The sequence below is a fragment of the Polypterus senegalus genome, chromosome 3 (genome assembly GCF_016835505.1).
Source record: "Polypterus senegalus isolate Bchr_013 chromosome 3, ASM1683550v1, whole genome shotgun sequence".
Taxonomy (NCBI): Eukaryota; Metazoa; Chordata; class Cladistia; order Polypteriformes; family Polypteridae; genus Polypterus; species Polypterus senegalus.
The window spans coordinates 215,719,130-215,733,438 of record NC_053156.1 but is presented as its reverse complement, the minus strand read 5'-3'; the positions used below and the strand labels follow the sequence as shown (position 1 = coordinate 215,733,438).

Below are 14,309 nucleotides of genomic sequence, written 5' to 3'. Positions count from 1 at the left end.
ATAAGCACACCCTTCACCTACAATTTTAACTTAGTTACAAAGTGATCAAAACTCTCGTTTATATCCTGCGTCCTCTCATTAAACTTGTATCCCGCATTACCCGTGGGCATGTGAAACGCCAGCGGTAGCCTGTCTATGAACTTAATTTAAAGTTTAGGTTTACACTGTGCTTTCTTTCCGAGGTAGCAGCACTCATGAATATGGTAGTATATGTCACTCGCTTCTTATTGTTTCGCTGCCTTCTCAATTATATAATGCATGTTTTTAAGCGCTTTTTGGAGGTCTTCCTGGTTTTCTACGCACTGCGTTGACAGTCAGTTCACGTGATTACGTGGGAGGCGTGATGATGTCACACGAAACTCCGCCCCCCCACGTCTTTCCAGCTCAACTCTATTACAGTTAATGGAGAAAAATACCTTCCAGTTATGACCATTAGGCGTAGAATTTCGAAATGAAACCTGCTTAACTTTTGTAAGTAAGCTGTAAGGAATGAGCCTGCCAAATTTCAGCCTTCTACCTACACGGGAAGTTGGAGAATTAGTGATGAGTGAATGAGTGAGTGAGTGAGTGAGTGAGTGAGTGAGTGAAACACTCTGCCACTAAATATTCAGACGAAGATGAGATGGTCAGGGCGGTGTTTGACACAAACTCAGCGAAAGAGAAACTTTTAAGTGCTGGGTCTTAGCTAACATTAAATAATGCCGTGGACATCGCGAGATCGCACGAGATAGCACAGGCACAGCTCAGAAGCTTTGATGCATGTACTCCGAGCAGCTCACGTGAACTGACTATGAACGAAGTAAGCAGAGAACAAGCAAGATCTCTAAAGAGCGCGGAGGTGTTTTGATCACGTGAACGTGTCTGCAAAAAGTGGCGTTTCCTGCACTGCAAAAATACTATAAACGTCGGGCAGCCGGCGCGCACGCATAGCTGTGCCGGCCATTGAGACGCTAACTGCGCTTCTGCCTTAAGTGAAAGTAAACACTTTTAATTTTTTTCCTCCTTCCCATGAGCTATAGCCCAGACAACTGTAAACACGGGATCCCATTTCTAGACTGCGGCAAACTAATATTAAGGTGCTTCGCACTTTATTTTGCACATATACGATTATGAGGTCGTCAGGTCAGATTATGAAGACATGCACAGGAGTGGAGGACCGACAGTGCCATCCCGGCCAGTTAATGGCAGGGCCGTCTCTCCAGTCTACAAGAGACCCACCGCGATGCTCATATCGTCAGCGAAGACGTCTCTCTACACTATATATAAGAAAAAGGCAAGTTTCCTTTCTTTACACCTTTTTTCCTTTTATCCCAAACCAAAGCCTTTCTCTCTTAACACTGCAGAGGACACAAAACTAATTTTCTTTAATTGCTGGTAATGCCGGTAAGGCACATTACCACAGGCAGAAATTTGGACGTTCGCATAGAAAATATAGTTTCTATACCACAGCTGTCGTGTAGCGCCTTTCAAAAGGGATCAACTACCAAGAGATGATCCATATACATTTTAGCTGCTGCTAGTACTACTTACCTGTTGTGTTATACCGTCTTTAAAATGTAGCTTGCCCGAAACCACTCCAGTGGGTGCTCAATGTATCTTTACTTCTTAAAACGTTAATATTTTACTGTTTAATAACTTATAGACTACATTTTATTTTTTTCCCTTGCACTCAGTGAGCGAGGCCAATGGGTGATCAGTTATATATATATATATATATATATATATATATATATATATATGAATGACCTCCAAAGAGCGCAGAGACTTTTGATCACGTGAACGTGTCTGCAAAAAGTGGCGTCTCCTGCCCTGCAAAAGTACTATTAAAGTCGAGCAGCCAGCGCGCGTGCATAGCTGTGCCGGACTTTGAGACGCTGACTGCGCTTCTGCCTTAAGTCAAAGTGAGCACTTTTCATTTTTTTCCTGCTTCCCCTGAGCTATAGCCCAGACAAGTGCAAACACGGCACCCCTTTTCTAGACCGAGGCAAACTAATATTAAGGCGCTTTGCACTTTCTTTTGCACTTATACGAAAAAACAAAAAGGCAAGTTTCCTTTCTTTACACCTTTTTTCCTTTTATCCCAAACCAAAGCCTTTCTCTCTTAACACTGCAGAGGACACAAAACTAATTTTCCTTCATTGCAGGTAATGTCAGTAGGGCACATTATCAGAGGCAGAAATTTGGACATTCACATAGAAAATGTAATTTCTAACCATAGTGGTTGTGTAGCACCTTTCAAAAGGGATCTACTACCGAGAGATGCTCCATATACATTTTAGCTGCTGTTAGTACGACTTACCTGTTGTGTTATACCGTCTTTAAAATGTAGTTTACCCAAAACCACTCCAGTAGTGCTCAATGTATTGTAACGTTACGTAAACATTAATGTTTTACTGTTTAATAACTTATAGACTACATTTTATTTTTTTTCCTTGCACTCAGTGACCAAAGCTATACACACACATATAGACACATACATATATATACACATATATATATACCTGTGTGTGTGTGTGTATATATATATATATATATATATATATATATATATATATACACATACATACATACACACACATATATATATATATAATTTGTGTATGGATGTATGTATGTATGTATGTTTGTGTATATATAATGTAGATAGGTGTGTATGTATATATATATATACACATATGACAGCAACAATAACAGTGACAAAACAATTACATTGACAATCATGTTACGTTATTTTCAAAATGTTTCCTTTTCTTTTTCATTACTTCATTACTTGTTTAACACACTACATCTCCGCTGCAAAGCTCAGGTATTTTGCTAGTATATATATATATATACTATATATATTGTCACACACGTGCGCATGGGAGGCGCATGGGAGGCAGCTAAAGGCTTGAGTAAGGGCAATTCCGAATCAGACCAGGATGTGACACAGTGCACTGACTCTTTTTCTCCCTTTCCTGCAGACCATTCATGGGAGATTCCACCTGATCCTCTTGATGTCACTTCCGGGTCCGAGCCTATGGAAGAAGATATGCCGACTCCAGCCCCTGTGATGTCATGTCCGGGCTCAGAACCTATGGTTGAAGACCCTCATGAGCCCGACCCCTTTGACCTCACTTCCTATCTTCCCCTTTAAAAGCATTCACCTTTTCCCTATTCCCTCAGTTCTGTTTTGGACTCAGTTTTGTGCACATCAGTGCTGTTTACATTTTCACAACTTATACGGGTGGTTGCCCCAAACCTTGCTATGACTCAGAGTGGAGTTTGTATATAATATATATATATATATATATATATATATATATATATATATATATATATATATATATATATATATATATATATATATATATATGGTTCGGATATATTTAAATTCATTTGGATAGACCGGATACATATATGCCGGCTCAGATATACATACATTGGTTTAAATATATATACACCGGTTCAAATATATATACAACGGTTTGTCTATATATATAAATCCATTCAGATAGTCCAGTTTACATATTCTCTTCTTGTGTCAGCATGTGCATGTGTGAGTGCTTACACCTAAAAGAAAGATCTTCCTGTCAAAATAATAGACTTTCGGCTTCTTGACGTGAATCATCTTTAAATGAAATGCTGCCAATAAGGAATAATAGAAATCACTGTGCTGCTTTCTATCTATGATGAACTAAAGTTTTATGGTGTTAAAAAAATGATTGCCCATGACAGATACACTTAATCAGTAGTGTGCGACCCACGATTTGTGAGTTTGACTGAGTGTGTGTGTGTGTGTTTTTCAGTTTTACTATAAAAACAGTTAGACATCAGTTTTTTTCCTAAAGCTGGAATATTCTAGTTATCCCTGATCAACATTTAAATGACTTGCCCACATCTGTCTATTAAATAGTCTTTGAGTCAATTGTCCAATTACTTTTGCGCCCCAGAAATAAAGGGATTGTGCTAAAAAATGCTTTAGTTGCCTCACATTTTTATGCAATCGTTTTGTTCACCCACTAAATTAAAGCTGAAAGTCTGCACTTCAAATGCATCTGAGTTGTTTCATTTAAAATTCATTGTGGTAATGTATAGAACTAAAATTAGAAAAATGCTGTCTCTGTCCAAATATTTATGGACCAAACTGTATGCTGTTTGTATATATATATATATATATATATATATATATATATATATATATATATATATAGTATATACAGTATATATATATATATATATATATAATATCCATTTAATTATGTATTATCTAATATTATTCATTTTGAATGATTTTTGTGTTTATATTCACTTTTCATTTACATTCTATTTTTTCTTTTTCACATTTATCCTTTTGGGTTATACTAGCTTTTGATTATCCATTGGGGAAATTAATATGGGAAACCTAGTATTGAGGAGTCCTTCAGATTCATAGAGGAAGTAAAGGTTGGCATAATAAAAGCACCTAATCCAGAAGGTAACTTACTGTATTGTAATTGCAAGTGAAAGTTTGGCTGTGTGTATTTTTATGAGCTGATATTGTGTCCAGACTCACTTTTGAAATTTTTTAAATTATTATTGCACTAGTATAAAATAAAAATGTTCCCTGCGGTGGGCTGGCGCCCTGCCCGGGGTTTGTTTTCTGCCTTGTGCCCTGTGTTGGCTGGGATTGGCTCCAGCAGACTCCCGTGACCCTGTAGTTATGATATAGCGGTTGGATAATGGATGGATGGATGGATATTTACAAATTAATATAGACAGATAAGATAAATCTTACTTTTTATAATACTGGCATTTATGCAAAAACTTGTATACTTTGAACTTGGTAAATTCTCATGTTGACTGAGATGCAACAAGACATGTCTGAATACACACACTAAATTAAATTTTTGCACAACATAATGCAAATCAAACAACATTTCAGTGAAAGGAACTTTTTTTATCAAGAATTTATATTTTCCATACCTCATAATGACAACATGAAAAAAGTTTACACATTTTTTAAAAATAAAAAAACTGAGAAATCACATGTACATGGTCTCGTGGTCTGGAACCCCTACAGATTTTTTTTTTTTCTCCAGCCTTTGGAGTTTTTTTTTTTTGTTTTTTCTGTCCACCCTGGCCATCGGACCTTACTTAATTAATGTATTAGTTAATTAATGTTGACTTATGTTTATTTTTTATTGTGTCTTCCATTTTTCTATTCATTTTGTAAAGCACTTTGAGCTACATTTTTTTGTATGAATATGTGCTATATAAATAAATGTTGATTGATTGATTGATTGATTGACATAAGTATTCACAGCCTTTGCTCAGTACTTTGTCGATGCAGCCTTTGGCAGCAATTACAGCCTCAAGTCTTTTTGAATATGATGCCACAAGCTTGGCACACCTATCCTTGGCTTGTTTCGCCCATTCCTCTTTGCAGCACCTCTCAAGCTCCATCAGGTTGGAAGGGAAGCGTCGGTGCAACAGCCATTTTAAGATCTCTCCAGAGATGTTCAATCGGATTCAAGTCTGGGCTCTGGCTCAATTTTGAGCTTCATGGCAAAGGCTGCGAATACTTATGTACATGTGCTTTCTCAATTTTTTTTATTTTTAATAAATTTACAAAAACCTAAAGTAAACTTTTTCACGTTGTCATTATGGGGTGTTGTGTGTAGAATTCTGAGGAAAAAAATGAATTTAATCCATTTTGGAATAAGGCTGTAACATAACAAAATGTGGAAAAAGTGATACGCTGTGAATACTTTCCGGATACACTGTAAATACAATGTGAAATGTAATCTTCTGAAGCATTTTAAATTCCAGCATTTCCAAGTGCACTATACTCTTACTTAGTAATTTAATTTTAAAACAGCAAAATCATGTGGTAACACAAACTGCAGTTGCTAAAAAGCATATCCTCCATGATAAAGTGAAAAAGAAAGGCTTTTGCATCAGAGACCCATTGGAGTGTTCTCTCCATTTCAGTGAACTTAAAGCCGAGGAGCTGTCTTGGAGGTGAGTGATGTGCTGCAGTTCCATCGGGGACCAGAGACTGCTAGGGATAAGCAGCCCCAGAGTTTTATTTATTTATTTACTAGCAGATTACCCAGTGGCTTCGCTCACTGAGTGGAAGGGAAAAATTTGTCGCTCTCATGAGGCAACGGCATTAATGCCGTCTGAACAACACATCCCATTTGATTCAGATTTAACCTTCTGTGCTGGGCAGTACTCACACATGATGTCCATTTCTCCTATTGTAAATTTTGGATGTAGGCAATAATCTTTTTCAATGTTATAATTGAATCCCTCCATATACGGACCCTGACGCCTGTGTGACGTGGTAGCCTGTGAATACTGCATCCATCGAATTCAATTCTGTTCAGCACATTGTTTGGGTGTTTGTGAGGCCCTCAATTGTGATTGTCGTATACGCTGATCAGCGAGCTTGCAAGCCTTCTCACTCGATCTGCTTCTGTCTCACTTTGTCTGTGTAACCTGACTCCTGTGGTCATACGTAAGCACGTTGTTCGGGTGTTTGTGAGGCCTTCAATTGTGGTTGTCATATACGTTGATCAGCAAGCCTGCGAGCCTTCTCTCTCGATCTGCTTCTGTCTCACTTTCTCTGTGTAACCTGACTGTTGTGGTCATACGTAATTTCCATTTTAAATGCAAGTGCGAGAGAGCCTTATAATATGTTCTGTGGTTATACGTAATTTCTGTTTCAAACGCGAATTTTATATATATAGATTTATTTATCTACTTATTCATTAATTTATTTATTACAACATTCTTACACCACATTTGTACTTTTTTATGACCTTATGTTGCACTGTTTTTCAACTCTTTTTCTAAATTTTGGTGACTTTTAAAAAATATAGAATACATTTTTGAAAAAAATATTTAAAAGTCATTATAATTATTTCACATTTTTTACAGCATCTTTCTTTGTATTATTAAATGCTATTTTGACTAAATTTTGCTAGGCAATTGACAGGAAATAGATAGATAGATAGATAGATAGATAGATAGATAGATAGATAGATAGATAGATAGATAGATAGATACTTTATTAATCCCAAGGGGAAATTCACATAATCCAGCAGCAGTATACTGATACAAAGAAATAATATCAAATTAAATAGTAGCCTAATAAAAATTAAAAAAATGAAAAAAAAAAATAAATAAAAAATAAAAATAAAAATAGCAGACAATAACTTTGAGTAATGCTAGCATTTACTCCCCCGGGTGGAACTGAAGAGTTGCATAGTGTGGGGGAGGAACGATCTCCTCAGTCTGTCAGTGGAGCAGGACAGTGACAAAAGTCTGCCACTGAAGCTACTCCTCTGCCTGGAGATGACACTGTTAAGTGGATGCAGTGGATTCTTCATGATTGACAGGAGTTTGCTTAGTGCCCGTCGCTCTGCCACAGATGTTAAACTGTCCAGCTTTAATCCTACAATAGAGCCTGCCTTCTTAACAAGTTTGTCCAGGTGTGACACGTCCTTCTTCTTTATGCTGCCTCCCCAGCACACCACCGCGTAGAAGAGGGCACTCGCCACAACCGTCTGGTAGAACATCTGCAGCATCTTATTGCAGATGTTGAAGGATGCCAACCTTCTAAGAAATTATAGTCGGCTCTGACCTTTCTTACACAGAACATCAGTATTGGCAGTCCAGTCCAATTTGTCATCCAGCTGCACTCCCAGATATTTATAGGTCTGCACCCTCTGCACACAGTCACCTCTGATGATCATGGGGTCCATGAGGGGCCTGGACCTCCTAAAATCCACCACCAGCTCCTTGGTTTTGCTGGCGTTAAGATGTAAGTGGTTTGAGTCGCACCATTTAACAAAGTCTTTGATTAGCTTCCTGTACTCCTCCTCCTGCCCACTCCTGATGCAGCCCACAATAGCAGTGTCACCAGTGAACTTTTGCACGTGGCAGGACTCCGAGTCATATTGGAAGTCTGATTTATATTGGAAATGTTTGGTGTGTGACGTCATTGAACACCCCGGGCATTTCCAGGTTATCAAAATTTATGGATAAATCTCTGTGTTGATGAGAGATTTTGCAATTAACAACCTCTGGTGAAAATATTTAGTTCTTTGATTTAAAACAATGATTTTGCATGCAGTTTCTTGTTTTAGAGAAAAGGTTTTAGATCAATTTCTGGTTTAGAAGGGCATAGCCTGTTGGAAGAACTTCTGGGTCACACATAGGACCCACAAAATGTAGGGATTGCTGTTCCCATCAGCTTCCACAGAAGCCAACAGGGCTGCCCCGAAGGATTACAGTACCCAGCATACCCTGCGGGTGTCTGGGTGGGAATCCTAGTTCAAGGATGCGGCAATCAAGCATATCGGGGGGAGCATGTAGTTCTGACAGGTTGTCTCCTCCTGTTCTTGGATCACACTGGCCTCTTGGTTGGGTCGAGTATTATTCCTTGCCCCATCCCAGCTGGGATGTGTGCCATCCACCACAACACAGAAAATGCAGACCATTAAGAAATTAAAAATTCAGTACCTAATAAGGTAAATAAAAAGTAACCCAAAACATACTAGAAAAAGTAGTTTTTTGGCAGTTAAGTGATTATATGAATACAAATTTTATTTTTGGTAAGTATGAGTCAGGGTTTAGATCAGATCATAGTACTGAAACAGTTCTAGTCAAGATACAGTAGTAAATGATTTGCAAATTAATGCAGATGCAAATAGAAATCTGTACTTGTTTTGCTAGATTTGAGCACAGCATTCAATACTATTGATCATTATATTCTTATAAACTGCCTTAGCCAGTGATTAGGGCTTTCAGGGACTGCCTTAGGCTGGTTTAAATCATATATAAATGGAAGGAAATTCTTTGTCAGTTATGGAGATCGTGCATCCAAAATACATGATATTCTATATGGCGTATGGCAGGGATCAATTTTGGGACCATTATTATTTTCACTCTACATGCTTCCATTAGGGCAGATTATTTCAAAATCCAATGTAAATTACCATAGCTATGCTGATGACACACACCTTGATTTATCCATTGTGCCTGATGACCCAGAGCTCTAAACTTTTTAATCTAGAGCCTTACTAGTATAACAGAATGGATGAATAGGAATTTCCTTAAACTAAACAAGGAAAAAACAGAATTGATAGTTATTGACAGTAATAAACAAAGTGAGATTCTTAGAAATAAAATTAATCATCTGATCCTGCGAATCAAACCAGAGGTCAAGAATTTAGGTATTATTATTGTCTCTGACCATAATTTCAGATCACATATTAATAATTTTACCAAAACTGATTTCTTCCATCTAAGAAACATTGCACGGGTGCGATCTCTTATAACATTTAAAGATGATGAAAAATGAATACATGCATATATATTTAGCCGATTACTGCAACACTCTCTATCTAGAATACCCAAGAAGGACATAAATCGGCTATAGCTTGTCCCGAATGCAGCAGCAAGAATTTTAACCAAAAAGAAAAAATGTGAGCATGTATCCCCAATATTAATATTTTACATTGATTGCCATTGTCCTTTAGAATCGATTTTAAAATATGTCTACTTGTATATAAGGCTCTATACAATCTTGCCTTTTCCTACATTGCAGAACGCCTGTTTCCTTATGTATCGAATCACAATCTTAGATCTGCAAATACTGGTTTACTGGTTATTCCAAGATCTAAGCATTAAAGAACTGGTGAGGCAGCTTTATGTTCTTATGCACCTAAAATCTGAAATTATTTAGCAATAGAAATATGCCAGAATAAATATGTGGAAGATTGCAAAAAACTTCAAAAAACACATTTTTTTATCACAGTGATCTGATGATAAGCTTAACTATTTGATGTATAAATATGTACCTGGCATTAATCCAATGCTTTTTCTGTTTTTTTGTTTTTTTTTTCCATCCTGTGATATTTTATGAACCCATAACTGCTTAAAGCTCTCTATTCTGCAGTCACCTGGGGTACTGGAGGAAATGAGGTGGCATTGGAAACCTTTATTGACAACTGTATCAGCTGTGCCCAGTGGAGGGTGGGTGACCAGCTGGCCTAGGTTATTCTGACTTCTACAATGCAGAAACTGATAACATCAGACTTAACTATATGATTTGCTTGCTTCTATCTTCTTCTCTCTGTAGCCTGCCAGACGTTTTATTTTTCTCCTATTGCCCCCATCCTAGTGAATTTATTGTTTTCTTCTCCTCCTTGCCTGCTGGTCAATTAATCACATTCAGAATCAAGAACTCTATTTGTATCCTTAATCAACCCAAACAGTTCTGGACTGTTTTATTTGCTTTTGTATCTTTTCATTGAACTTAATAACTTCAAACTTTCTCTACTTAATGTTGTGCCATGTGCACATGCCTAAGTCAAATGTAGATATCTTCTTGTTCTTCTTTTGGCTGCTCCCATTAGGGTTCGCCCTAGTGGATCATCTTCTTCCATATCTTCCTGTCCTCTACACCTTACTCTGTGACACCCAGCACCTGCATGTCATCTCTCTCCACATCCATAAACATCCTCTTAGGCCTTCCTCCTTACCTTTTACCTGGCAGCTCTATCTTTGACATCATTTTCCCAATATACTCAGCATCTCTCCTCTGCACATGTCTAAACCAACAAAATCTTGCCTCCCTGATTTTGTCTCCCAACCGTCCAACCTGAGCTGACCTTCTAATGTCCTCATTTCTAATCCTGTCCATCCTCGTCACATATAAATCAGGTTGTTCTCTTACCATTTTATATCTTTGTGTATAAGGTTTTTAACTAGAAAGCAATATGAGCTTGGTTCTGATAAGAGGTAGGTTTGTTTTGCACTAAAATGTTTAACAATCCACAGGGTGGTTTTCTATTTAGTATGCGTACATTTATTAGAAATTATCGTAATATTAATTAATGATAACATCCAACTACCTATGGTATATCTTAATTGTTTTTGTTAATTAATCTTTGGAAAGAACCTTGAGTTGCATGTAAATGTATTATAAGGTGTTATATAAATAAAGTTATTATTATTATTATTATACTCCAAAGATGACAATAAATTAAATTTGAAACCATATCAAAAGAAGCAAGTACTTTGTGGTGGTATTTGATTTGCCAGCCTTAATTTATTTAATGCTTTTTGTTCTCTCTGGAGGAAGTCCTAGAGACACTCGCATTCACAAAAAAACTATAGCAACAGCTCTATATATGAATATGTATGCACGTATGTATAATTATACTGCTTTTTCAATCATTATGTATAATCTTTATGCTGCTTTTATGAGAGATAGCATACCATGTTTTATTGTATGCATGTACTGTATAATGACAAAGATTTCTGTTCTATTCTATTTTATACAGTATGATTAAGAATTTGATTGATGTGCATTGTTTTCAGGATGTTTTCAATGTAATTTACTTAAGCGCTAAAAGGAATGATGAGTGGCCCTGTGGTGTGGGGTAGCTATTGGTTAGCCTTGTATTTTGCATGTGGACTCTTTGCATTTATACTGAAAGTGGCTATTAACAACTTGCATAGCTGGATTACAGTTTCAGAATTTGTTCATATTTTATTTATTCATTCATTAATTTACAATGCTTTCGTGGGCTAGAAGACAACTCTAGATGAGGCACCAGGCCATTGCAAGGCAGATTCACTCATTAATGCAACCTGGCACACTTGGAGACACATATCTATGGGAAGTGGTGGGACAGAGATGCATCCAAAGCAATTTCATGCAGGTATATGTGGCACAAACAAAGTCCACATAGTCAGTAAATGGACCTGCTTTAGATCCCAGGAATCTCTAACCACTGTTCCACCATGTTATCTATCAGAGATTCACTTGCTTGCAAATTTTGGGTGTGTTGCCATTCTCCATAAAGTGTCACCAGTGTTACCAAAAAAAGTTGTCTGAACTACAAGAAAACATACGGCATGATTGTGTTATTTGTTTATAGAAACAGAAAAAGACACACATACCTCCTCCATTGAGTCGATTATCTTTGAGAGCTGAGTGTCATTGAGACCTTTCAGGGTCTTTGCCCTGTTGAAAACAGAAATTCATAACTTAAAACAGACATGAAGCTTGCCTTTTATTAAATTATGCACCCTTCACCAAGTTCAGTGCTCTACTCTTTTAGGGAATGTTTGTGTCACTTAGCCTTAACTTAGTTTTTGTGTATTTAAAAGTCATTTCACAACAATGATTCAAAAATTGTGCATTTAATTGTCATAAACTAAAAACTATACAAAACAAACAAAACTACAACAATCTAAGAGGAATTAATTTGTCTTACACTTGACTATTCAGCAGTTATTTAGGAAATTCAATTCACTTTTCTACTGTCAGTCAAAGTGCTGTTTGTTAGTTGCTGTATTGGAGCATCACACAACTCTAATTTTTTTTCAGTGGAATCAAATAATTCCCATCTAGATATGCCAATAAATTAACAAAAAGGCTATTAAGGTTTGTAAGGCAGTAGTGCTGCTCTTTCCACTTTTTATATCCCCTTGTGTTTAGTGGTTGAGCATGAGAAATGTCTCCACATTGTATATTTCCACAGGTTTTTACTCTGCTTTTGCTTTAGGGTCCCTAGCATGATATGATTTGATTATAGATATTTTTTTAGCTTGCTGACACAATTAACCTTAAAAGGTGATGTATGGTATTATCTTAAATGCAAATTAGTGGACTCAACAAAACTCACAATATAAAAAGCCTGAAGTATGTATATTAATCTGTGTATTTTCTCTATTCAAATCTTAAAGAGTCAGAAAGGAGTAAAAATACATGAATAATATAAGAAGACATATTATTCTCAATTTTTTTTTTTAATTTACAAAATTTATAAGGAGGATGAGCATTTCACATTGTGTGGTATATGATATGATATTCAACCTGATATAAAAATATTTCTTAAAGATGTATGACCATAGTATGGTCAGGGACCGACTTGAGTAGCTTTAATTTTCTCAGATCATGTGCAGCACTATATTTTCCTGGTGGTATTGTGTGGCATAGGTTAATTGAAACAAATTACACTTCATCAAGTAAGGGTCACCTGACACTCAAATGAGTGAAAAAAATCTTGCAAAATTAAACAATTGGCTAAAAATAGGGAAGAATTGTGGAGTAATGTTTTATGATGGACACCCGGCGTTTCATTCTGGCTGGGACATCCCTCAGCAGAAAAAAGGAGAAAGAGGAGCCTTTTCAGGGCACTACATCCCTAGGGACGCTAGATGGCAGCTCCCCTGGACGTCAACGGCTCCCCGGATTCCCTCAGGGCATCATGGGATATGGAGTCCGTTTCCTAAGCCCTGTTGGATGCCGTGGGTGCCGCCAGGGGGTGCTCACAAAGAACCTGGGGATTTACATTATTACTGCAGCCCCGATGTACTTCAAAGTCACGAGGACGGAAGCCCGCAGTACTTCCGGGATACTTGACGAAGGAGGATATGGCATTTGACCCGGACAAGGAATACTTCCAGGTCATGGACTATAAAAGGACTCTGGGAATATCAGCAAGCTGAGCCGGAGTTGGGAGGGAGTACAACTACTTTTGTTTTTTATTATTAGTTTTACTGTTATTATCTATTTATCAATATTCATTTCAAATTATTACTATCTATTCACTTACTTATTATTTATAATTAATTATTTATTTATCTATTATAGGATAGGATAGTTCTTGACCTGTCTTGTACTTGCCCTGTGTTTATGTATATGTTGCACTTTGGTCCTGGGTAATGTTATTTTGTGCCACTGTATGCTGCAATATTATGTATGGATGGTATGACAACAAAGCCACTTGACTTAAATGCAGCCTCTGTGGTTGAGTATCGCAGTATGGTAACTATTATTGTATAGTTAGACTTTGAATTAAATGTAACTCATGTTAAGTTAAGCATCTTAGACTCTGAGGTTTTATTATAAAGCACACACTAGTTATAGATAAACAGTGACTATTTTGTATTGCTTTGTATACCCATATACAAGGTAAACCAAAGCTTTGCACATGATAGCTGGTCAAGGTAACTAAATTATTACAGCAATTTATATCATAAAGATAAAATGTTTAGACCAAACTCAATAATTTGGACTCAGATTAATGGTCCACCTTCGCGTTTTGCCTTTGGTTAGGAGATGCAAGGCTGTAGTGTGACTGGGTGCTTTGAAAATTAAAATCTGTTTAACTCATAGCCAGCTGAAAATGCATACAAATGAATAAGTGGATTAAAATAATTGATTATTTGTGATAAACTAAATGAATTAATTAATTCATACAGAATGTCAAGTTGACCGTCATTTTGGGCTGGTAATATCTGTTCTGATAGAATCAATCTTA

At 36.8% G+C, this 14,309-nt stretch overlaps 1 protein-coding gene across 1 annotated transcript in view; it reads right to left on the bottom strand.

Moving 5' to 3' along the window:
- prkg3 (protein kinase cGMP-dependent 3) overlaps positions 1-14,309 on the bottom strand; it is a 158,621-nt gene that overhangs the window by 75,275 nt on the left and 69,037 nt on the right. Inside the window, exon 8 of the mRNA XM_039748434.1 lies at positions 11,941-12,004. Within this exon, the coding sequence (XP_039604368.1) occupies positions 11,941-12,004 (64 nt within the window). The remainder of the gene's footprint in view (positions 1-11,940; positions 12,005-14,309) is intronic.